This window comes from Hyla sarda, chromosome 2, assembly GCF_029499605.1.
Source record: "Hyla sarda isolate aHylSar1 chromosome 2, aHylSar1.hap1, whole genome shotgun sequence".
NCBI lineage: Eukaryota > Metazoa > Chordata > Amphibia > Anura > Hylidae > Hyla > Hyla sarda.
The window spans coordinates 365,486,227-365,511,036 of record NC_079190.1 but is presented as its reverse complement, the minus strand read 5'-3'; the positions used below and the strand labels follow the sequence as shown (position 1 = coordinate 365,511,036).

Genomic DNA, 24,810 nt, shown 5'->3' with positions numbered 1-24,810 from the left:
GGAACGGGCTGTTCACAGGTGAAACTGTACTTGACCTCAGGGTGCTTCCCTTAGTGCTATATATAGGCAATATCAAGAACACATGAAACGAAAGATAAACGAGAGCACTCACTGTTCTGTAGTCCTCTTTTCTTTATTGTTCAATTCTTATCTGTGGGGGATGTGAAGAGCTGTGGGGGTATAGCAGCAATGGGCGACGGTCCGTAAAGCACGGCATACGCTTCGTCCGACCCTTCTTGTGGCCTGACAAAGTGCACACTACACATTATGGACCGTTGCCCATTGCTGCTATAATGCAATCACAGTTCTCCACATGCCCCACAACAAAGAATTGCACAATAAAGAAACAAGGACAACAGAACGGTGAGTGCTCTCATTTATCTTTCTTTTCATGTGTTCTTTAGCATAGTGTCTTATAATTGAATAAGGAACGATATATTAAAAGTTTAGTATGGTAACAGGTACTCTTTAACTACCCAGCACTAAGCAAACCCCTTCTAATGACTATAAACTAGAATTATTTTTGTGCATATTTTCTATGTTTTTATTTAGAATGCTCTAAAAAACAGTGAAAAAGAATTGCTCAAAACACAAACATTATTAGCTGAAGGAACCAAAGAAAGACATTTGATTGCAAAAGAACTTGAAGAAACAAGATCACATGTTTTGCAGCTGTCATCACTTCAGTCAAAAGTTGATAATTTGGCAGAAAATCTCTCTACTCAACTAACAAAGTAAGATTCTAAGCAATAAGGCTGGGTTCACACATACAATTTTGGTCAGTATAAAACAACAAATGTGGGTACCTCACAGCCAAAATGTCCGAGGTTATCATGGTTACTTGCCGATACCCAACGGTCAGGAGGATCCTCATGTGAGGACATGGGGCAAGGAACTCTGGGAAGGCAGGAACGAGGGTAGGCGGGATGACCCTGAATCACATGAAGGATGCAGCCTATCAGCAGCCAGTCACCCCTGTGATGTCACAGCACTATATAATCAGCAGCCATATTCCGGCTCGTCACTTCATCCTTTCACTGCAGAGAGATAGGACAGCGCTGTATGTTACACAGACAAGCTTTTTACAGTAGAGTTTCACATCATAGTCACGTCAGCATTCTGGTGGACATAGAGCAGTGCATTTTTCACTGAAAATAATTTTTACTGCAGCCATTAACCTTCCAGTCATTTTCTACAGCAGTGTATTACAGAGAGGGGCAGAGAGCTGTGTGTTGCCTCATACATTTCAACAAGCTGACTTAGATTGAGAAACCGCAGAGGATGGAGGAATGATTTTTCAGCGCAACTCTGTGTCTTTGTTCCACAACAAATGGTCTGCTAGTTATACTAGTCTGTAGACGGTATAATACCCAGCAGTCCATCCCTAATAGTCTTTGAGAGAGTAAAATTTTGGGTTTAGTACACAGCGAGTGTGCTGCAGCACTGTTGTGTACTGCTGGTGTTGTGCAAAAATACGATTTTAAGCGTACTGTAGCGCATTTTTCTGCCCTCATCTAAGTAGTGTACTATTTTGTACCTGTTAATCTGTCAAGGGCCTAGATACTGTGAAAGGCCAGGCAAAAGTAATCACCGGCTGGTGTTTTAATCCAATACTTTTTTAAGCGTACTATAGCGCATTTTTCTGCCCTCTTGTTCAACAACAAATGCTCTGCTGGTTATACTAGTCTGTAGATGGTATAATACACACCCAGCAGTCCATTCCTAAACATCTGTGAGAGAGTGAAATTTTAAGTTTAGTACACAGCGACTGTGTACTGCAGCACTGTTGTATACTGCTGGTGTTGTGCACAAATACGTTTTTTAAGCATACTATAGCGCATTTTTGTGTCCACATAAGTGCATACCACATACATACATCTAAGTAGTGTACTATTTTGTACCTGTTAATCTGTCAAGGACCTTGATACTGTGAAAGGACAGGCAAAAGTAATCACCGGCTGGTGTTTTACTCCACTACTTCTTTAAACGTACTCTAGCGCATTTTTGTACCCACATAAGTGCATAGCACATACCTACATCTAAATTGTGTACTATTTTGTATGTGTTTAGCTGTCAAGGGCCTAGATACTGTAAAAGGACAGACAAAAGTACACACCTGCTGCTGTTCTAGACAAATACTGTTTTATTAAGTGTAGTGAAGCGTATTGTACTCCCCTCATGGCAGAGGCCTAAATTAATCAGGAAGAGGTTGCAGCAGATTAGGGGCGAGTGGCAGCAGGTGTCGCAGCGAGAGGCCTGAGCTCCCGGTATCGGCTAGCGGTCGTGTCTCGAGCAACAACCCATCTGACATCATCGATTGGTTAACATGGTCATCTACTTAATCACAAGTGACATCTGATACCCCCAGTCAACAGTCGGTGGGTTCCTCAGACACAACCCTCAGTTGGCATGGCCCGGGAGCAGCCCCTGTCCTCCCATTGCCTCTGTCCTATGCTGTTCCCTCCCCTAAAGAAGTATCTTATGGTGTGGGTTCAGCTCCACTATTCACTGAGGACGATCTAATAGAGGAGAGTCAGCAGCTACTGCCCAGCCAAGAAGTGGAGGAGACATCTGCTGCTTCCTCCGCTAGGCAAGCAAGTAGTGATGAGGAGAGTGAGGTGGGAGGCGGTGTTGCCAGCGTTCAGGGTCCTGAAGCAGACACTGTTGAGGAACCTGAGGAGGACATTAGTGATGTGCAAACACTTGTTGATTATGATGAAGCCGATCGCAATTGGGAGCCAGGTGCAGAAGGAGCTTCATCAGGAGAAGAGGGTTGCAGGTTGCCTGTGAGGCAGCAGCTGAGCCAGCAGGTTGGTAGCATGGTTGGTAGTCAGCATGGTGGCAGAAGTGGAAATTCTGGAGCCAAATGTGCCCGGGGGAGACCACCTGCTTTGCGGCAGCCTACCTTCCCGGGAGGTAGTAGAACAGGGCTTCCTTGAAACGGTGGCAGTAGCAGTCAATTAGTGTGGACTGTTGGTGGGAAAATCAGCTACTCGGCGGTGTGGCAGTTTTTCATCAAGCATCCGGAGGAGGTTAACATAGCCACATGCAAGATGTGTCTGCAGAAGGTGAAGCATGGCCAGGGTCCCAATATTGGCACCACGGCCCTGCGTCAACATATGCTAGGCCACCATAAAGCAGCCTGGGAGAACCGTGGCTCCAATGTAGTGGTCCAGCCTGCTGCATCACCCAGTGGCATGCCGCTCCATCTTTCAGCCAGCCAAGGCTCCACCACCTCAGCCGAAGGGAGCTGTGTGTTATACCCTCCTTCTGTCGCTCCAGATACTCCTGCTCCTCTTACTTTTAGTTACTCATTCCGCCAACAATCCATCAGCAAAACCATGTCCAAGAGACAACAGTATGCGCCCACTCATTAAACGGCGCAGAATCTGAATGTTCTCCTGTCCTAGTTGCTGGTGTGCAGTCCCTCCCTTTTCAAGTGGTGGACTCTGCACATTTCAGAGAACTGATGGCTTGTGCCGAACCGAGGTGGAGAGTGCCAAGCTGTCATTTGCGAAGAAGGCAGTACAAGCCCTGCACAATTTTGTGAAAGAGAAGGTGGGCCAGTCCTTGAGCTTGTCGGTGTGTACCAAAGTGCACGGCAGTGCCGACATCTGGAGCTGTAACAATGGTCAGGGACAATACATGTCCTTTACTGCCCACTGGGTGAATGTGGTTCCTGCAAAGCCACAACACCAACTTGGACAGGTCACGCCTCTTCCTGAGCGTCTGGATACTCAGTATGACATGCAGATTACAGGCATCTAATAGCGATGCCTGTAATCTGCATGTCATACTGAATAACAGTATTATTTCACTAACAGAGCACACTCCCTATGCGTGTTAGGACAAAGCAAAGTGTTCTACATCCCTATTGAGCCTCTCTGCAGGCCATAAATAGCCATTTTTAATAGTGATTTGCTGCAAATAAATTCGTACCGAACCAAATTTTTTCGGAAAATTCGGCGAATCTGCCGAATCGAATTTTTCAAAAATTCGCTAATCTCTAGACACCATCATTGATAAGATCAAAATGTAACCTCTTAAGGATGCAGGATGTACCTGTACACCCTGTGCCCGGTCCCGGTATTTAAAACTGGGTCACGCCGTTACCCCGCATCATACAGAGTTGGTCCCGGTGGCTTATGATCGCTGGGACCCCGGGCTAATACCGTGCGGCACAGATCATTGTGCCGTGCATTATTAACCCTTCAGAAGTGGCTATCAAAGTTGATCGCTGCTTCTAAATCAAAAGTAAAAGCTTCCCGGAAGCTCAGTCGGGCTGATCAACCCCCTATAATGCTGACCCATGCAAAGCTATAGCTTTAACAACTAGTTAACGAGTGACACCGGCACCACAGTCTATGGTTAGTAACAGTTCAAACAATATCGGATATCTTCGATTAATATCGATATTCACGGTAAATGGCTGTATGGCTTGTGTGTGAATGACTTCAGGTGGTGCTCACATTCGTAAGAGACAGTTCAGATAGTACAAATATTTCACGAAGAGATTGAAAATAATGGAGCACTCACCCAGATTCGAAGTCTTGAACAGGTAGTTTGTTCCAACATAGGGATCACATCACACGGCAAGGAGCAGGGTAACGGGGTGCGGACATGAGGCGAGGGGTTGACAGACAGTTGGAGGAGCGACAATTTTTTCATGCTGTGTAGAGCTTCATCGGGCTCCAGACTGATGTCACTACGTAGAAGCATGTATTATATGCAGCAGGTAGACACGTCACTCGTGATTAGCATACCCAGGTAAGTGAAAATGACAAATACATATTTAAAACACATAAAAAGGGGGTATACTAGAAATGTGACAAGTGCAAATGACATACAATGCCAAAAACAATATTTCTATTCAGCTTTTTAAGTGAATACTCCAAGTTCGTGTTTATCATTAAAGCCTAAAGGGCCCATGGCTTCAAGGTGAATTATCCATTTGGCTTCCGCCTGCATTAACGCTTTGTGTCTATTGCCGCCTCGTTCGGGTATATCCACCCATTCGATGCCAGCAAATTTTACACATGTTGAATCGCCTGCATGGGCGTTATTAATGTGGTGTATGAGTTCTTTCACCCCTATTCCTGTTTGGATAGAACGTGAATGCTCTTTAATGCGGACAGTCATCTGCCTCTTGGTCTTTCTGACATAGAGAAAAAACCACAGGGGCAGATGAGACAGTACACTACATTAGTTGCTTTACAAGTAATAAGTTGTTCATCCTGTTCGAGTATAAACCAGGCTTTCTTTTCAGCATGTGAATCCAAAGACGAGCTACAAATTCTCAGCAGAAAATCCCTTGAATACAAGGTACTTTCAATTGCAGAAAGGAAACTCTTCTATTTTGGACAATTCATTCATTAAAAGCCTATGTTGATAGTGGACGGACACCGAGGGGGTTAAGAATTTATAAATCCCCCTCCCAGTTTGGAGAGGACCCTACATTTCTCAAAGCTTGGAATGATGCTCATCTAAATCATTCGCTAAACCTATTGAAGCTTATCTTGAATAAAAATTAAGAAGAATATGAAAAGTTGATGTTGGAGCTGTGTAAAGCTAAAATTGAGCTGAGAACTCTGCTACAAGAGGCACAGTTCACCTTGTTTATACAGAATCTAGAGGAAAAAAATGCTACAGTTGCAAGCTACGTTAAAAGACATTAAACGTAACAAATATATGAGAGATAAACGTTATTTTGAAACCAACACTGAGTTTACCTGGGCAAAGAATAAAAACTACCAGCGTCATTACACCAAAGGAGGAAAAAATAAGAAGTCTAATAAAACGCATCAAAAGAAAAGACAAAATACTGACTTTCTGACAACGGAGTCTGAAACTAGTCTTTTGGATGAAGGACCTGATAATGTGAACAGTGGCATTACTAGCCTAGCCCCCAGTCAGTTCCCTTTAGGAAACGAGCGCGGCGTGGGGGCAGAAGGAGAAAATCAAAGAAGACAGCCTTGGAGAAATGCCAGAAAGAAGGAGAAAACTGTAACATGGAACTAATAGACGGGACTGACAAAAGTCATAACCATTGCGGTTCACTCATTACTAATCTGACCGATATTGCCTTGAATGAAGCGAGTATCTCTGCTCTGGAAAAGGGAATGAATTATGGTATCACTGAACCATTCAGATTTGAGCAATTTGAGATTGACTTCTCCAAGGGAATACGCAGAGTTAATTTAAAAAAGTTTTTTGCAAATAAAAATAAAAATGTTAATGTTGAGCAGCCAAAAGAGGGATTTTCTATTCCTAGTGAATTTACACCAACGGATAATGAATGTACTAAATTGCTATTTGAATTAGCCGGAGGAGAGGAAGACTTGACCTCACTCATGACTGGTGAGACCGAATTTTTTAGGGGTGGTAATAAATCTACATTTAACCCCCCCCCCCCCCCCCCCCCCACACACACACACACAGTTCCTGATAGCCCAATTGATATTTTTAGTAAGACAGTCATGCGTGAGATCAAGGCCTTAAAATACCCCACACACATACCGAATTTATCTGATAGAGAAAGAGGGGAACTTACGAAGCTTGCCAGTAGGGAGGACATAATTACCGTATTTATCGGCGTATAACACGCATTTTTTAGGCAATAATTGTTAGCCTAAAGTCTATCTGCATGTTATACGCCGATGAGCCACTGCAGTTCAATGATTTAAAACAATGAACTGCCATCACTGCCCGATTCTCTGCCCCAGCCTATCCTGGGGTCCAGAGACTGCCGGCTCCGCTGCCCCATTGCCTCTCCCATCCCCGGTTTTTCTGACCCCACAGAAGCCCCCAAGAAAGGCAGGGGGAGAGAGGCCGTCGCTGCCCGCTTCTCTCCCCCTGCCTTTCCTGGGGTCTAGAGCCCTGCTGCTGCCGCTTCTCTCCCTCTGGCTATCGGCACTGCTGCCCCTTCTCTCACCCTGGCTATCGGCACCGCTGCCTCATTGCCTCCCCCATCCCCGGTTTTATAATTACCTGTTGCCGGGGTCGGGTCCGCGCTGCTTCTGGCTCTGGTGTGGCATCCCCTGCGTTGTTGCTATGCGCTGCGCAATGACGAGTGGCATTTTTTACCCAAATATCCTTTGTAAAATGAGGGTGCGCGTTATAGGCCGGTGCGTGGTATACCCCGATAAATACGGTATATCAAAAGCAGATGAGGGAGGCTCAGTGGTCATATGGAAAAAGGAAGACCACGATTTTGAGATTCAAAGACAGCTTAACGATTCTGCCACATATCAAAAACTTACAGGAGATCCTACCCAAAAAATAATTAGCAAACTCAGATCTCTTCTTAGAAGAGCAGTAGAAACCGGACTCCTACAGTAAAAATTTGCTGAGAAACTCATTCCTCATTTTTCCTGTAAACCTTATCTATATATCCTCCCTAAGATTCACAAGTCGCTGAGCCGACCCCCGGGATGTCCGATCGTCTCGGGGATTGGCTCGGCAACTGAAAGCCTTTCTTCATTTCTTGATTGGTCCTTGTCCCCTATACTCCTTAATTAAATGTCATTTTTTAGGGATACCGGTGATCTCATTACCTCACTTAAAGTTTTTGTCTGGCTTGAGGGGTACAAATTGGCATCAATTGATGTGGAGAGCCTGTACACCCGCATCCCACACGATGCGGGTGTACAGGCAGTCCAAGAATGCCTGAGATTTTCTGAAAAATCTCCACCTATATTTCTTTCATAGGAGAAGCCCTATATTTTGTGTTACAGAATAACACGTTTCCACATGATGGAGCATGGTACACTCAAAGTATGGTACCGTGATGTGTACACCAGTATCTTGCACTTATGCTAATATTTTTTGGTCAGTGTTTGAAAGAACATTAGTCTTCACCCCCTCCAATCCCTTTATGGGAAAGATTAAAACATATTTACGTTTTGTTGATGATATTTTCGTTATATGGGATGGGAGTGAAGATTTTGTTGCCCATCTAAATTCAGTTAATGATGTGAATATGATTTTTACTTCTGTTTTTGGCAATTTGTCTCTTGATTTTCTTGATGTTAACATAAGTATCAAAGAGAACAAAATGATCACATCTTACTATCGAAAGGCTACCTGAAAAAATGCACTGCTTCACTTTGAGAGCTCGCACCCAATGCACATTAAAAAAAAGTGTCCCTTACGGACAATTTGTCCGTATCAAAAGAATCAACAATGATAAAGACACCTTTTTGAAGCAAGAACAAGCTTACTAACCGTCTGTTGGAACGGGGTTACCCGGCAAAAGTGGTAAACGCAGCTTTCAGTAAGGTAGAACAAAAAAGTAGGGAGGAATTCCTTTTGTATTGATAATAAAACAAAAAGAAAAAACAATTCTATAGATTACATTTTCATTTAATAATGCCCCCATGAATACAATTATCAGAAATACCATCAGACGCAATTGGTTTATACTCGAACAGGATGACGATCTCAGAAAGATTTTCCCACAAAAGCCAATCATTAAATATCGCAGAAATAAAACTCTCAGAAATGTAATTAATAACACAAAAAGAAAAGTAAGCAACAAAAAAGTGGCTAACTGACTCAAGACCAACAGGTCATTTTAAATGCGGTAACTGCTCCGTATGTCACTTAAATATTTCTAAAAATTAGGAGGTAATTATATACAGGTTAAACAACTTATTACTTGTAAAACAACTAATGTAGTGTACTGTCTCATCTGCCCCTGTGGTTTTTTCTATGTCGGAAAGACCAAGAGGCAGATGATTGTCGGCATTAAAGAGAATTTACGTTCTATCCAAACAGGAATTGGGGTGCAAAAACTCATACACCATGTTAATAACTCCCATGCAGGCGATTCAACATGTCTCAAATATGCCGGCATCAAACGGGTGGATACACCCGAACGAGGCGGTGATAGACACAAAGCGTTAATGCAGGCGGGAGCCAAATGTATAATCCGCCTTGAAGCCATGGGCCCTTTAGGCTTTAATGATAAAAACAAACTTGGAGTATTCACTTAAAAAGCTGAATAGAAATATAATTTTTAACATTGTATGTCATTTTCACTTGTCACATTTCTAGTATACCCCCTTTTTATGTGTTTTAAATATGTATTTGTCATTTTCACTTACCTGGGTATGCTAATCACGAGTGACGTCTACCTGCTGCATATAATTCGTGCTTCTACGTAGTGACGTAAGTCTGGAGCCCGATGAAGCGCTACACAGTGTGAAACAATTGTCAGTCCTCCACCTGTCTGTCAACCCCTCGCCTCATGTCCGCAAAAAATAAGTGAAAAAAAGTCATTAAAAGGTCATTTAACCCCTTCCCTAATAAAAGTTTGAATCAGCCCCCTTTTCCCATAAAAAAAAACTGTAAATAAAAATAATCATATGTGGTATTGCCACGTGCGTAAATGTCCGAACTAAAAAAATATATCGTTAATTAAACTGCACGGTCTATGGCGTACGCACGAAAAAATTCCACAGTCCAAAATAGTGTATAAATAGTGTATAATAGTGTATAATAGTGGATAAAAACTTCAGAACACGGCGCAAAAAAATGAGCCCTCATACCGGCACATACACGGAAAAAGAAAAAGTTATAGGGGTCAGAAGATGAGAATTTTTAACGTATACATTTTCCTGCATGTAGTTATGATTTTTTTTCAGAAGTACGACAAAATCACACCTAGTAGGGTATTATTTTAACCGTATGGACCTACAGAATAAAGATAAGGTGTAATTTTTACCGAAAACTGCACTGCGTAGAAACAGAAGCCCCCAAAAGTAACAGAATTTAATTTTTTCTTCAATTATGTCGCACACTGAATTGTTTTTCTGTTTCGCTGTGGATTGTTTAGTAAAAAGACTAATATCACTGCAAAGACGAATTGGTGGTGCAAAAAATAAGCCATCATATGGAATTTTATGTGCAAAATTGAAAGCGTTATGATTTTTAGAAGGTGATGAGGAAAAAATGAAAATGCATGCTGAGTCCTTAAGGGGTTAAAAAAGACAGTGCTTCAATTTCATATGATATTTATTAAAATAAAATAAAATACACGCATGTATTAAAAATAAGCACGAATATCACTTTCCTACCACTGGGCCATAGTGGTGGAGATATTAAAGGGGTATTCCGGGCAAAAACATCTTATCCCCTATCGAAAGGATAGGGGATAAGATGTCTGATCAGGGGGAGTCCGCCGCTGGGACCCTCTGCGATCTCCCTACATCAGCCCGCATTCAATGCGTAGTTGCGTCTGCAGTTTCGAAAACCGGCATGCTTCTGAGATGGGGACGTGACGTCACGCCACGACCCCTCCATTCATGTCTCCCATAGAAATGAATGGAGGGGGCGTGGCATGACGTCACGTCCCCCGTCTCGGAAGCCAGGCGGTTTCCGAAACTACAGACGCAGCTACGCATAGAATGCAGGCTGCTGCAGGGAGGCCGCAGATGCCGTGATCAATACAGATTACAGCATCTGCGGCAGTGCGGTACTTTGAATGGATGATCGAATCGCCCGCAGCGCTGCCGCGGCGATCCGATCATCCAGCATGGCTGCCGGAGGTCCCCTCACCTGGCTCCGGCTGTCTCCCGGGGTCTTCTGCTCTTGTCTACGATCGAGCAGACCAGAGCAGAAGATGACCGATAATACTGATCAGTGCTGTGTCCTATACATAGCACTGAACAGTATTAGCAATCAAAGGATTGCTATAGATAGTATAAAAATAAAAATGAAAATTGTCAGTTTTTCCCATTTCACCCCCAAAAAGCGTAAAAAATATTTTTTTTATAAACATATTTGGTATCGCCGCGTGCATAAATGTCCGTTCTATCAAAATATAATGTTAATTATCCCGTACGGTGAATGGCGTAAACGTAAAAAAAAATTTATTCCAAAAATGCAGCTTTTTTGTCACATTTTATTTTAAAAATGTTATAAAAAATTATCTAAAAGTTTTATATATATGCAAATGTGGTATTGATAAAAAAAACAGATGACGGCGCAAAAAATGAGCCCTCATACTTCCCTATATACGGAAAAATGAAAAAGTTATAGGTGGTCAAAATAGGGTGATTTTAGATTACTGATTTTGTACAAAAAGTTTTAGATTTTTTTTAAGCGGTACAAAAATATAAAAGTATCTAGCCATGGGTATCATTTTAATTGTATTGACCCACAGAATAAAGAACACATTTTATTTTTACCATAAAATGTATAGTGTGAAATCAAAACCCTCCAAAATGTGCAAAAATTTGGTTTTCATAGAAATTTTCTCCCTAAAAAATGTTTTTGGGGTTCGCCATACATTTTATGGTAAAATTAGAGGTTTACTTACAAAGTACAATTGGTCACGCAAAAAACAAGCCCTATATGGGTCTGTAGATGGAAATATAAAGGAGTTATGGATTTTAGAAGGCGAGGAGGTTAAAAACGAATACTCAAAAATAAAATTGACTTGGTCCTTAAGGTGAAAATGGGCTTGGTCCTTAAGGGGTTAATGGAAATAACAGCACTGTTACCAGATAATGCAATACTTAAATTTCAGATCTAGACCTGCTCATAAGCAATATAGTGATTGTTAGATGGATCGGCAACTGATACACATACACTCTGGATTTACTAGTGTTATTTGGTATTCGTTCTTTTTCACTAACAGAGTTCTCAAATATAATGGTGGAAATATCCAACTATAGGCAGTTCTTATGATACAGCTCAGATCTCACCAGTAAGTAGCTGCTGGTCTTGTGCTGCGACAGACCTAAACAGGTGTCCTGCGGCTGTTTCTTCAGACTCACTTTTTGTCTCAGCGTAGGTGCTGGGAGATCTCTCTGGAGTGTCGCTGGTAAAAAGCGCTGTATATGGGCACTGTGCTCTCTGTATCGTCTGTTCCCTGACAAAGCCGTCTATGTCACGACTCCGGCAGGAGTGTATCTCTTATACGGCGGGTCCAAATGGCGGGTGACATCAGAAGATTCAAGCAGACTTCCACTACGCCTGTTAGATGCAAATCTTAGGCAGATGCAGGTTTCCAAAAGCAGTTAACAGTGTGTCTATCTATTGCTCTACTCAGACTGGATCTAGACGTTTTTCTGGGTAGTAATGGTGATCATACAACTCCATCTTCAGTAGATAAAAAGAGAATAAAAGTGTGTATGTTAAATCAATATAGTGCTCTAATTCAATAGCCGGTCTTCATCTGTTTCTGATTAGATGACAGTTGTTCCTAACACGTGAAATGGACTAGCTGGTACTCATATATACAAGGATAGATAACATTACATGGAAACAATGGAGTGGATCCTTCATGTTTTGATTCTAGTTGTATCCCAATTGGATCATGTTCACACTCACATAAAGATGGGAAAGTATCCTTTCGTGCTTCTGATGACACAGTATTAATATAATAAATATACCAACAAATGCAAAAAAAAGGTAAATATGGATAAAAATAAACAAAACAAAGATAAAATAAAAATATAAATAGAAATAAAAACAAAAATGCAAAAGTAATAAAAATAAAATAAATAAAAATAAAGATGAAAATTTAAATAATATACAAATAAAAACATGACCCTGATTCTAATCTCGGAAGTGGTGTACAGGATTGGGCCCAGACCAGCCCACGCAGTCCATTTAAATGACCAACGGCGTGTGGTGGTCCAAATCCAGCCCTGTCACAAGAAACCAAACAATTCAAAACTGGAATTCAAACCCTTTGGCTCTAATGTGTCAAATTCATATATCTTCTTTCTTTCTGCATTCGACATCTTTATCATGTAACTCCCTCCCCTCCAATCTTTTTGGATCACCTGGAAACTTGTGAATTTCAAACTTGATGGATCTCTTTTGTGTGCAGTTGAAAAGTAGATAGATTATAGATGTTTTAAATCTCCTTTCTTAATATTATTGATATGTTCTGGCACCCTAACCTTTAATGGTCTTTTAGTTCTTCCTATATATTGCTTTCTGAAGCCACATTCGAGAATATATAATACACCCCTAGTATTGCATGTAATACGCTCCTCGATTTGCCATTTGAAAGCATTTGATTGGGAATGAACTTCTGTAGGGGCTACTGTAATACCTAGATTTGGTGCTTTTGTGTAAACGATCGGTGGATGACTTGGAAGTAATTCACCTATTGTTTTATCCTGTTTTACCACATTCCAATATTTGCTAATGATTATCTTGAAATCAGGTTCAGAATTTTGTATATTTATTTCCTGAGGGGTGAAAAATGTTGTTCTATCTAATGATTTTACTTTTTCCCATGACTTAGACATCATAGTGTTTGGATAACCTTTAGTTTAAAACTGTCTGGTTAATTGCTCCACCTCCTCCAAAAATTTCTCATCATCTGTACAGTTGCGTTTTAACCGGCGATACTGTCTGGTGGGAACGTTTAACAGCCAACTTGGCAAATGGTAACTCTCAAAGTTAATATAGCTATTTTTCGCAGTTGATTTTATAAAAGTATTACATGTTAACCCAGTGTTTCCCAACCTTTTTCGGCTCGGGGGACCCCTCCGAAAAAAAAAATTTCATGGGCACGAGCAGAAAAACAAAACAAAAGGGAAAAGTGTTGCAGACACTTTTAGACACCAAGTCACAAATGACGTCTTCTCTAATCAGCGTTGTTCCCTTTTCTTTCCATCTGGCCCCACCATCATGACAATTTCTTACAGCCACAATTCTTCACCATTAAACCTGCAAAACAAACCTATTAAGTTCCGCACTTTTTTTTACATGGGTGACAGAGGGGTGTAAGAGTGTACATGGGTGACAGAGGGTGTAGAAGAGTAGAAAAATGTACCTGGGTGACAGGGGGCAAAGGGGGTGATAGAGGGGTGTACATTGGTGACAAAGGGGTGTTGGGGGTGGACAGGAGTGTGCATGGGTGACAGGAGTGTACATGGGTGGCAGGAGTTTAGAGAAGTGTACATGGGTGTAGAGGAGTGTTCAGGGTGGCAGAGGGGTGTAGAGGAGTGAACATGGGTGGCAGAGGAGTGTACATGGGTGGCAGAGGGGTGTAGAGAAGTGTACATGGGTGACATAGGAACATAGGGGGTGGCAGAGGGGAGTAGGGGGTGACAGAGGGTTGTACATGGGAGACAGAGGCATGTATATGGGACACAGATGGGTGTACATGGGTGACAGAGAGTTGTACATGGGTGGCCGAGGGGTGTACATGGGAGACAGAGGCATGTATATGGGACACTGAGGGGTGTACATGGGTGACAGAGAGTTGTACATGGGTGACAGAGGGGTGTCCATGGTGGCCGAGGGGTGTAGAAGAGTGTACATGGGTGACAGGGGTGGACAGGAGTGACATGGTGGTAACGGGTGACAAAGGGACAGAGGGGTGAACATGGGTGACAAGGATGTGGTAAGAGGGGTGGACAACGGGGGGTGAACATGGGTGACACAGGGATCAGAGTGGTGGACATGGATGACAGGAGGGTGGACAAGCGGTTAAAAGAGGGGTGGACAGGAGTGAAAAATGGGTGAATGGGGGGGTGGACATGGGTGATAGGTGTAGACTGAGGGGTGGTCAGAGGGGTGGACGAGGGGGGGGGGCTGAACATGAACATGTGTTACAGGGGAATGGACAGGGGTTACAGAGGGGTGGCCAAGGATGACAGGAGTGGACGTGGATGACATGGGTGACAGGGGGGGGGTGCACATGGGTGACAGCAGGGGGGGTAGACAGGATTAAGATGGGGTAAGAGGGGTGGAAAGGGTACAGTACCTTTTGGCAAGCCATTTTTCTGGAATCCTGCGTAGCTTCCACGTTCCTCCCTGCTCTGGCAGGGCACACATTCACTGTGCCGCTGGTAGGAGAGGGATGCTGGGGCACGGGTCATTACACCAGCATGGGAATCCGACAGAGCACTGCCAGGGCACTCATTCATTGCGCCGCAGGGGGGAGAGGGACTCTGGGGCACGGGTCACTACACAGCCGGGGCACGGGTCACTACACTGCCGGTGCACTCGGAAAATAATGGGGATCGGGGTTGTTCAAGGCACCCACAATCCCCCTAAAGGGATAGGAGTGAGGTGGCAGGGGTGCCACCCCTCCTATCCCTGTTATTGGTCGGTCAGAAGCGACCGACCAATAGCAGATCGGTGGCAGAGGGGTTAAAGTTCGGCTCCCCCATTCTGCCCACCCACAGTAGTCCGGGCAGAACGGGGGATCCGAGGGTGACCGGCGCCGAAGGTCCACTTACCATCTGCGGCGGGCAGCAGAAGACGGCGATGTGGTTCCCTGGTACGGCAATAACGTGCAGCTCTCTGGTGCAGCAATCCTATGGAAGCCGGTGAGTAGTTGTCTAGCAACATCTGGAGGGCTATAGTTTTGAGACCACTATACAGTAGTCTCTAAACTGTAGACTCCAGATTTTATGAAACTACAACTCCCAGCATGCCCAGACAGCTGTTTGATGTTTGGGCATGCTGGAGTTTGCAGTTTTGCAACAGCTGGAGGGCTACAGTTTGGAGATCACTGTGCAGAGGTCTCTAAACTGTGGCCCTCTAGATCCTGCAAAACTACAACTCCCAGCATGCCCACACTGCAGTTTGCTGTCTGGGCATGCTGGTATTTGTAGTCTTGCAACATCTGGAGGGCCACAGTTTAGAGACCACTGCACAGTGATCTCTAAACTGTGGCCCTTCAGATCTTGCAAAACTACAACTCCCAGCATGCCCAAACAGCAAACAGCTGTCTCGGCATGCTGGGAGTTATAGTTCTGTACCTCCAGCTGTTGCATAACTACATCTCCCAGCATGACCTTCGGCGATCAGTACGTGCTGGGAGTTGTAGTTTTGCAACAGCTGGGAGCACACTGGTTGGAAAATACTGAATTAGGTAACAGAACCTAACTGAAGGTTTTCCAACCAGTGTGCCTCCAGCTGTTGCAAATGTACAACTCCCAGCGTGCACGGGGAGTGTATGCTAGGAGTTGTAGTTTTGCAACAGCTGGATATTCCCCCCCCCCCTCCCCATGTGAATGTACCGGGTACATTCACACGGGCGGGTTTACAGTTAGTTTCCTGCTTCAAGTTTGAGCTGACACTTACTGGGAAACTCAGCATAAACCCCCGCCAGTGCGAATGTACCATAAAAACATAAAAACACTACACTACCCTACACTAACAGATAATAATGGGTAGAACACTGCATATAGACCCCCTTACACTGTCAACCCCCCCCCCCCCCAATTAAAACGTATCTTACGGCAATGTTTTCAAGTTTTCAAAACGGAGCACCCAGCATTTCCGGACAGCCACTAACTGTCCAGGAATGCTGGGAGTTTAGCAACAGCTGGAGGCACCCTGTTTGGTAATCACTGGCATAGAATACCCCTATGCAATCCCTAATTTAGTCCTCAAATGCTCATGCCGCCCTCTAGCTTCGGAGCCCTGTAGTAGCCCTGTAAGGAAACAGTTTAGGGCGACATATGGGGTATTTCCGTACTCAGGAGCAATTGCACTACAAATTTTGGGGGGCTTTTTCTCCTTTTACCCCTTATGAAAAGGAAAAGTTGAGGTCTACACCAGCCTGTTAGTGTAAAAAGAAAAAAAATTTACACTAACATGCTGGTGTGCTCCAAATAACATCCTGCAGGAAACTATCTCTGCAAGGTAAGTATATGCTAGTATCACATAGATACAAAATACCCCAAAACAAAAGATACCAGCAAAGAAAAGAGTTATGAGAAGAGTATATCTTTATTAGACACGTATAGGTTAAAAGACATAAAAACGGCAGTATGGCACAGATAATGATACCAAAAGAGACATGAACAAGGGCAGATGGTGACATATAACTTAAGGAGTAAACATAGACTAATGCACAATGTAAACATACAGTAAGTAAAGTGCCTCAGAGTAGTGCACAAGTCAATAAAGTGCAACAGTCCAATAAAATCCAGTGCCAAGTAGGTATAATAAATCTTACCCAGGACATGCCAACCCCTACATATGTTTCACTCCGTCGAGCTTCCTCAGGGGGCGTGGCTAGCTATGGGTTCGGGCTGGCCATATATAGTAATGAAGGACCAATCACATTCATGCTACCATTCATACCTAGCTCTAGGCCCAATCCTAACCCAAGTCTTATATGTATAAAGGCGCCAAAAGAGGAAGTAGTAAGGTAGTGGGCGGGACTGACCTGCCCTCCGTACTCAGTACTGGGCTGCGGGTGGTGTCTCGAACTCTGGGTAAGATTTATTATACCTACTTTGCACTGGATTTTATTGGACTCTTGCACTTTATTGACTTGTGCACTACTCTGAGGCACTTTACTTACTGTATGTTTACATTGTGCATTAGTCTATGTTTATTCCTTAAGTTATATGTTACCATCTGTCCTTGTTCATGTCTCTTTTGGTATCATTATCTGTGCCATACGCCGTTTTTATGTCTTTTTAACCTATACGTGTCTAATAAAGATACTCTTCTCATTACTCTTTTCTTTGCTGGTATCTTTTGTTTTGGGGTATTTACTAACATGCTGGTGTTGCCCCATACTTTTTATTTTCAAAAGAGGTAAAAGGAAGAAAAGACCCTAAAAATTTGTAACGGAATTACGGAAAGTACGGAAATACCCCATAGGTGGACGTAAAATGCTCTGCTGGCGCACAACAAGGCTCAGGAGTGAGAGCGCACTATGTACATTTGAGGCCTAAATTGGTGATTTGCACAGGGGTGTCTGATTTCACAGCTGTTCTGACATAAACGCAAAAAAATGAATACCCACATGTGACCCCATTTTGGAAACTACACCCTTCACAGAATGTAATAAGGGGTATAGTGAGCCCTAACACCCCACAGGTGTTTGACGAATTTTCGTTAAAGTTGGATGGGAAAATGAAAAAGCATTTTTTTTTCACTAAAATGCTGGTGTTACCCTAAATTTTTCTTTTTCATAAGGGAAAATAGGACAAAAGCCCCCAAAATTTGTAACCCCATTTCTTCTGAGTAAGAACATACCCCATATGTGGATGTAAAGTGCTATGCGGGTGCACTACAATGCTCAGAAGAGAAGGAGCGCCATTGGGCTTTTGGAGAGAAAATTTGTCCGAAATTGAAGGCCACTTGTGTTTACAAAGCCCCCATAGTGCCAGAACAATGGACCCCCCCCCCCCCCCACACACACACATGTGGAAACTACTCCCCTTTTTGGAAACTACACCCCTCACGTCATGTTATAAGGGGTGCAGTGAACATTTACACCCCGCAGGTGTCTTACAGATTTTTGGAACAGTGGTCCGTGAAAATGAAAAATGTAATTTTTCATTTGCACAGCCCACTGTTCCAAAGATGTGTCAAAGCCAGTGGGGTGTAAATGCTCACTGCACCCCTTATTGAATTCTGTGAGGGGTGTAGTTTCCAAAATGGGGTCACATGTGGGGGGGTCCACTGCTCTGGCACGATGGGGTGCTTTGTAAACGCACATGGCCCCCGACTTCTATTCCAAACAAATTCTCTCTCCAAAAGATCAATGGCGCTCCTCCTCTTCTGAGCATTGTAGTGTGCCAGCAGAGCACTTGATTTCCACACATGGAGTATTTCCATACTCAGAAGAAATGGGGGTTCAAATTTTGGGGGGCATTTTCTCCTATTACCCCCTTGTAAAAATTTAAAATTTGTGGAAAAAACAGCATTTTAGTGGCCAAATTTTTTTTTTACATCACGGCCTGCCCACTTAATGCAAGTCTATGGCAGGGGACATGACGACCGCCACGCCCCCTCCCTTAGACTTGTATTGAGGGGGGCGGGGCGTGACATCACGAGGGGCGGAGCCATGACGTAACTATGCTCAAGCCCCTGTATTGCCCGTCATTACGCTCAGAGCGAACTCGCTCTGTGCAGTAATGATAGCGGGGTGCCGCAGCGGCGATCCCCGGTGTCCCCTTTGGATAGGGGATAAGATGTCTAGGGGAGGAGTACCCCTTTAAGGGGTTAAAGTCAAAGAACCTATCCCAGACACTATGGGCCTACCAGTAGGGGCCTTTAGGCTTTTATGCGTTTTAGGTAGACAGTAGAACATAAACAGCATACACTGAGTGCCCAAAATAAATTTAGATTCATTAACAGTGATAATACTCTTCTCCAGTGCCAAATTACAAGTGAAGTTGCGTGGTAAAATCATTGTTGGGATCCTTTCCTAATTATTTTTTATGCGTGATGGTGTCATTAAGTTGTCTGTAACATTCTTGGTTATAATCTGACGTGTTAAGCAACCCCCCCCCCTCCTTGTCTGTGGGGCGAATTGTAATATTGGATACACCTTAATAAAATGGGAATGGTTGGTGATATTAACTTCCTGTTTGTGGCACATTAGTATATGTGAGGGGGGAACATTTCAAGATGGATGGTGACCATGGCAGCCATTTTGAAGTCGGCCATTTTGAATCCAACTTTTATTTTTTCAATAGTAAGAGGGTCATGTGACACATCAAACGTATTGGGAATTTCCCAACAAAATACAATGGTGTGCTTGGTTTTAACGTAACTTTATTCTTTCATGAGTTATTTACAAGTTTCTGACCACTTATAAAATTTGTTCAATGTGCTGCCATTGTGTTGGATTGTCAATGCAACCCTCTTCTCCCACTCTTCACACACTGATAGCAACACCGCAGGAGAAATGCTAGCACAGGCTTTCAGTATCCGTAGTTTAAGGTGCTGCAGAATGGGCAAAACAAAAATTGGAACAGGACCCTCAGTTTACGCAGAAGATTTTGTTCAGTGATGAGGCCAACTTTTATGAGAATGGTGAAGTTAACAAACAAAACCACCGCTATTGGTCTGACACTAACCCACATTGGAAAGATCCCTCCAAGACTGTTAGAACACAAAAATTGATGGTATGGTGTTGTATATGGGGTACAAAGATAGTGGGGCCATTCTTTATCAATGGAAAGCTCAAGGCCACTGGATATGCGAAATTGCTACATGATGATGTGTTTCCCTCTTTATGCACTGAAGCTGACACATTCCCTGAGATTTTCCAGCAAGATGGTGCACCACCACTTTATGGGTGTCAGGTCCGAGCATTCCTAGATGAACAGTTTCCTTGAAAGTGGATTGTTCGTCGTGGGCCAGTTGAATGGCCCCAAGGTCTCCTGATCTGACCCCCTTAGACTTTGAACATACAAGATGTGCAGCATCTGAAACTACGGATACTGGAAGCCTGTGCTAGCATTTCTCCTGCGGTGTTGCTATCAGTGTGTGAAGAGTGGGAGAATAGGGTTGCATTGACAATCCAAAACAATGGGCAGTACATTGAACACATCTTATAAGTGGTCAGAAACTTGTAAATAACTCATGAAAGAATAAAGTTACATTAAAACCAAGCACATCATTGTTTTTCTTGTGAAATTCAATTTGATGCGAAATTCAATTTGATGTGTCACATGACCCTCTTCCTAGAAAGAAGAATTGTCCAGCGCTGGGTTTGCAGGTAAAAGCTTGCTTTTATTTAGAAAATCCAACAGAAAACACTTAACAGAGGACATCTTGAAAAGTTTCCCCGCTCACATATACTAATGTGCCACAAACAGGAAGTTAATATCACCAACCATTCCCATTTTATTAAGGTGTATCCATATAAATGGCCCACCCTGTATTATTTTGCAATTCCTTCATGGCTCCTGATGGCTGTTACCTTTTGTGTATTGTGGTGGTTTAACCTGACCTAATTCGTGCTCTACCAATCTTTTAAATGTGGTGATGTCCAGTCCCATCTAATTTTTTGGGTAAAACCAAGATTTTGGTTTACAGTTAGTTTGAATGAAATCCGTCATCACCACTTGCCGTTCCATGGGGTGTTTTATAAAGTATTTCTTTAAACATAGGTTTCATACAAATGTTTCAGTACCTACAAAAGTGTCAAATTTTTTTAAGTGGATAAGTAGGTGCAAATTTCAATCCTTTTTCTTATAATATTTTTTGTGCTGATGTGAGTATATGATTACTTAGATTGATGATGGACGTTGTTACTGGTTCTAATTGATCTTTCCCATCTTTGGAGGAGGGTGAGGTAGAGTTTCTATTTCTGATTCTTCTATGTGTGTTCTTTTTCTGGGGGTTACATTTGATCTTGATGGTTGATGTATCTCTGCCAACACTACCTGTGTTTTTGGTTTAGTATAGTGAACAATATGATTGTCCTGATTGAAGGGTGAATGGTTGTGGTTGTGCATTTTGTATGCGTGTGTTGTCTGCGATATGGCTGATAATTTGGATATGGTCTCCTGTAAACCTTGTGTGGTGTGTTTTGTGGTTGCCAATGTGGATTGTCATTCTGTGATGGAGGTGGATCCCTGGGGTGATGGTCTCTCCCTAAACAATTCTCTGTAAGTGGTGTATACCTATTTTGTGTGGGTATAGTATAAGAATTTGTTGTGGCTGGAATACCAGTTTTAATTGAATTGTTTGTTTTCTGCCAAAGTAGTATCCCCTTCCCGCAGAATGACTTATATAAACGTCATGATGTGCAGGTAGTTCACGCATCATGACGTTTATATAAGTCATTCAGTTAACCCGGCAATGTGCGGCATCGCACGGGTTAACTGGCAGAAGTCCCGCTGTTACCAGCGGGGTACAACTTCTGCAAGCCCCCCCAGGACCATCTGTGGATGGTCCTGGTCAGCGATCACTGTGATTGGTCCCTGTGCAGGCCTTAATGAGAGACAATGTAGCCCAGTGACGGAAAACTAGATTTCTCAAATAGGCATTTCTCCAGTTTGGCGTAGAGATGATTTCTCCGAAGGTGCTGAAGAACCTGACGAACATGTGTACGATGCTCCTCCAAGTTTGTAGAGAAGATCAAGATGTCATCCAGGTACACGACAACACAGGTGTAGAGAAGATCTCAGAAAATATCATTGACAAATTCTTGAAAAACGGCAGGAGTGTGGCAGAGACCAAAAGACATCACGAGATGCTGAAAATGTCCATCACGAGTATTAAAGACCGTTTTCCATTCATCTCCCTCGCAGATACGAATAAGATTATAAGCTCCCCGCAAGTCCAACTTGGAGAAGACCTTGGTTCCCCCGGAGACGGTCAAAAAGTTTGGAGATCAGAGGAAGAGGATAGTGATTTTTGACCGTGATTTTGTTAAGTCCCCTGTAGTCAATACATGGACAGAGAGAACCATCCTTTTTCCCCACAAAGAAGAAACCGTCTCCGGCAGGGGAAGAGGACTTACGGCTAAATCCCTTTTGGAGGTTCTCCTGGATATATTTAGCCATGGCTTGGGTCTCAGGAACCAATAGCCGGTAAATGCTTCCACGAGGAGGTGTGGTTCCAGGCTGTAAATCAATGGGACAATCGTAAGGGCAATGTGTAGGTAGAGTCTCAGCCTGCTTCTCGCAGAATACATCTGAAAATCTTGGTAGGGTGGAAGCAGACCAGGTAAAGGAGGCAGACGGGGAACTTTAGGTTGGACTTGCCTAATACAAAGATTTTGACAGGACTGTCCCCAGCGAGTAATTTCTCCAGTTCTCCAATCAAGTTTCGGAGAATGACGTCGGAGCCAAGAAAGACCATGAAGAAGCTCTAAAGTACAGTGAGGTAGCACATAGAATTCAATCTTTTCCTTATGCAAGACTCCCACTTGCATGACGAGAGGCTCAGTACAGAATAGCACTTTACAGTCCAGACTTTGTCCATTTACAGATGAGATGAATAAAGGCTTGGCAAGCCGAGTAACAGGAAGATGATATCTATGGACCAAAGAGGCATCAATGAAGTCGCCTGCGGAACCAGTATCCAAAAATGCAGTAGCGATAAATGATGTCTTGACAGAAGTATAGATTTGTACTGAAATGGTCAAATGAAGAGAGGTAGTGTTCACACTTAGGGACGCCTATCCCATGTGGCCTAGGTGCGAGTGTTTCCCGGATGCTGAGGACGAACAGTACTGTCCTTGAGAAAGGGCTCTGGGCTAGCACAATACAGACACAAGTTCTCACTGCGTCGCCGAGATCTTTCCTGTTGCGACAAACGTGATCCACTTGCATAGCCTCTTCGGCAAGAGGCACAGGGGACTGTAGTGGTGGACGTTGGAACACGGGAGCCAGGCGAGGATATCGCCGTGTTCAGGCAGGTTCTCTCTCCAAGTTCTTCCTGCCTCTCAACAAAACGCACATGAATACGTGTAGCTAAGTGGATAAGTTCAGTCAAGAAAGACTGAGGATCTTGTGCAGCGAGAGCATCTTTTATCCATCTAGATAGTCCTTTTTTTGAAAGTAGCACTCACGGCCTCATCGTACCATGCCAGTTCTGAGGCAAGAGTGCGGGAATGAACCGCATAGTCTCCCACGGAGGAATTCCTTGGCAGAGACTCAGTAGAGCCAAGAGGGTTCCTCAAAGACACTGCAGAATTCAGCAACAAAAGCCGTCAAGTTAGAGGATACTGGGTCACCGTGATGTAGCCCAGGCCAGGGCTTTTACAGTCAAGAGACTGATGACAATGGCTACCTTAGCTTGTTCATTCGGGAACTGGTCAGAAATAAGCTCCAAATGCATAGAGCACTGTGTAACTAAGTCTCTACACAACTTGGGATCTCCATCATACTAGAGGTAGGCATAGCTTGGACCCCGAAGACGCTCCAGGAACAGGTGGAGAAAGTGGAGCAGGTTGCAGTTGCTGCTGCATGGCTAATAGCTGTTGCATCATAGCAGACAATTGAGTAAGTTGCTGCACCTGTCGGGCCAACTGCTACGACTGACGAACCACAACGGAGGGAAGATCCGTGACTTCTTGCAGAGGTACCTCAGCGAGATCCATGGCTGGAACTTACTGTAACACTCAAGGTTGGAAGACAGGAACCCAGAAGGTAATGGATCCGTTGGGCCTGTGTGGCAGATGACACGGGCAGTACCAGGGAGCGGTGTCTAAGGTGCCGCTGAATGACAAAGCTTGGATGAGACTGAAGCATGAGGACACCATATAGTGGCTGAATGACAGCGTGGAGGTGTTGGCAGCATGAGGACACCATATAGTGGCTGAATGGCACAGCGTGGAGGTGTTGGCAGCATGAGGACACCATATAGTGGCTGAATGACACAGTGTGGACATGTTGGCAGCATGAGGAGACCATATAGTGGCTGAATGACACAGCATGGTGGTGTTGGCAGCATGAGGAGACCATATAGTGGCTGAATGACTCAGCGTGGAGGTGTTGGCAGCATGAGCACACCATATAGTGGCTGAATGACAGTGTGGACATGTTGGCAGCATGAGGAGACCATATAGTGGATGAATGGCACAGCCCGGAGTTGCCAGCAGCATGAGTAGGCACTAGGCCTTCACAATCCCTAAGATTAAAAGATGAGTTAAGAAATTTAAACCGAAGATTTTGGATAGCGAGTGCTACCTATGAGAAAATTTAAAATTCCTAGACCCAGGCCCCAAAGCGGCATCAGTAAACCATATATATTGCCTGAATGACACAGCCTGGAGTTGGCTGATGCACGAGTACACAGCAGGGCTTCACAATTCCCCCCCAAATAACACAATTTTAGACATTTTTGAAAAAGATTTTGGATAGCTGGTGCTACCTATGAGAAAATTTGAAATTCCCAGACCCAGGCCCATCAGAGCCATCATTTTTTTTATTTGAAAATTAAAACTAACTTAGTGTCCCGGACCCCATCGTGTGGGTAAGAAGGACCAAATCCAACAAGCCCCCACAGGGCTCATGTGGCCGTGAGATGTAGGTTCAACAACTCCATTGCCCTGACCGGCCATTGTTCCCAAGACTTTTCGCCAAAGCAAACCATGTGAAGAACAGCGTGACACCGCCGTGC

General features: G+C 43.7%; 1 protein-coding gene across 7 annotated transcripts in view; it reads left to right on the top strand.

Moving 5' to 3' along the window:
- Positions 1–24,810, top strand: part of SYCP1 (synaptonemal complex protein 1) — a 955,469-nt gene that overhangs the window by 315,198 nt on the left and 615,461 nt on the right. For all 7 annotated transcript variants that reach the window (XM_056558361.1, XM_056558359.1, XM_056558362.1 and 4 more), the window contains one exon: positions 553–734. In XM_056558361.1, coding sequence (XP_056414336.1) covers positions 553–734 — 182 coding nt within the window. The remainder of the gene's footprint in view (positions 1–552; positions 735–24,810) is intronic.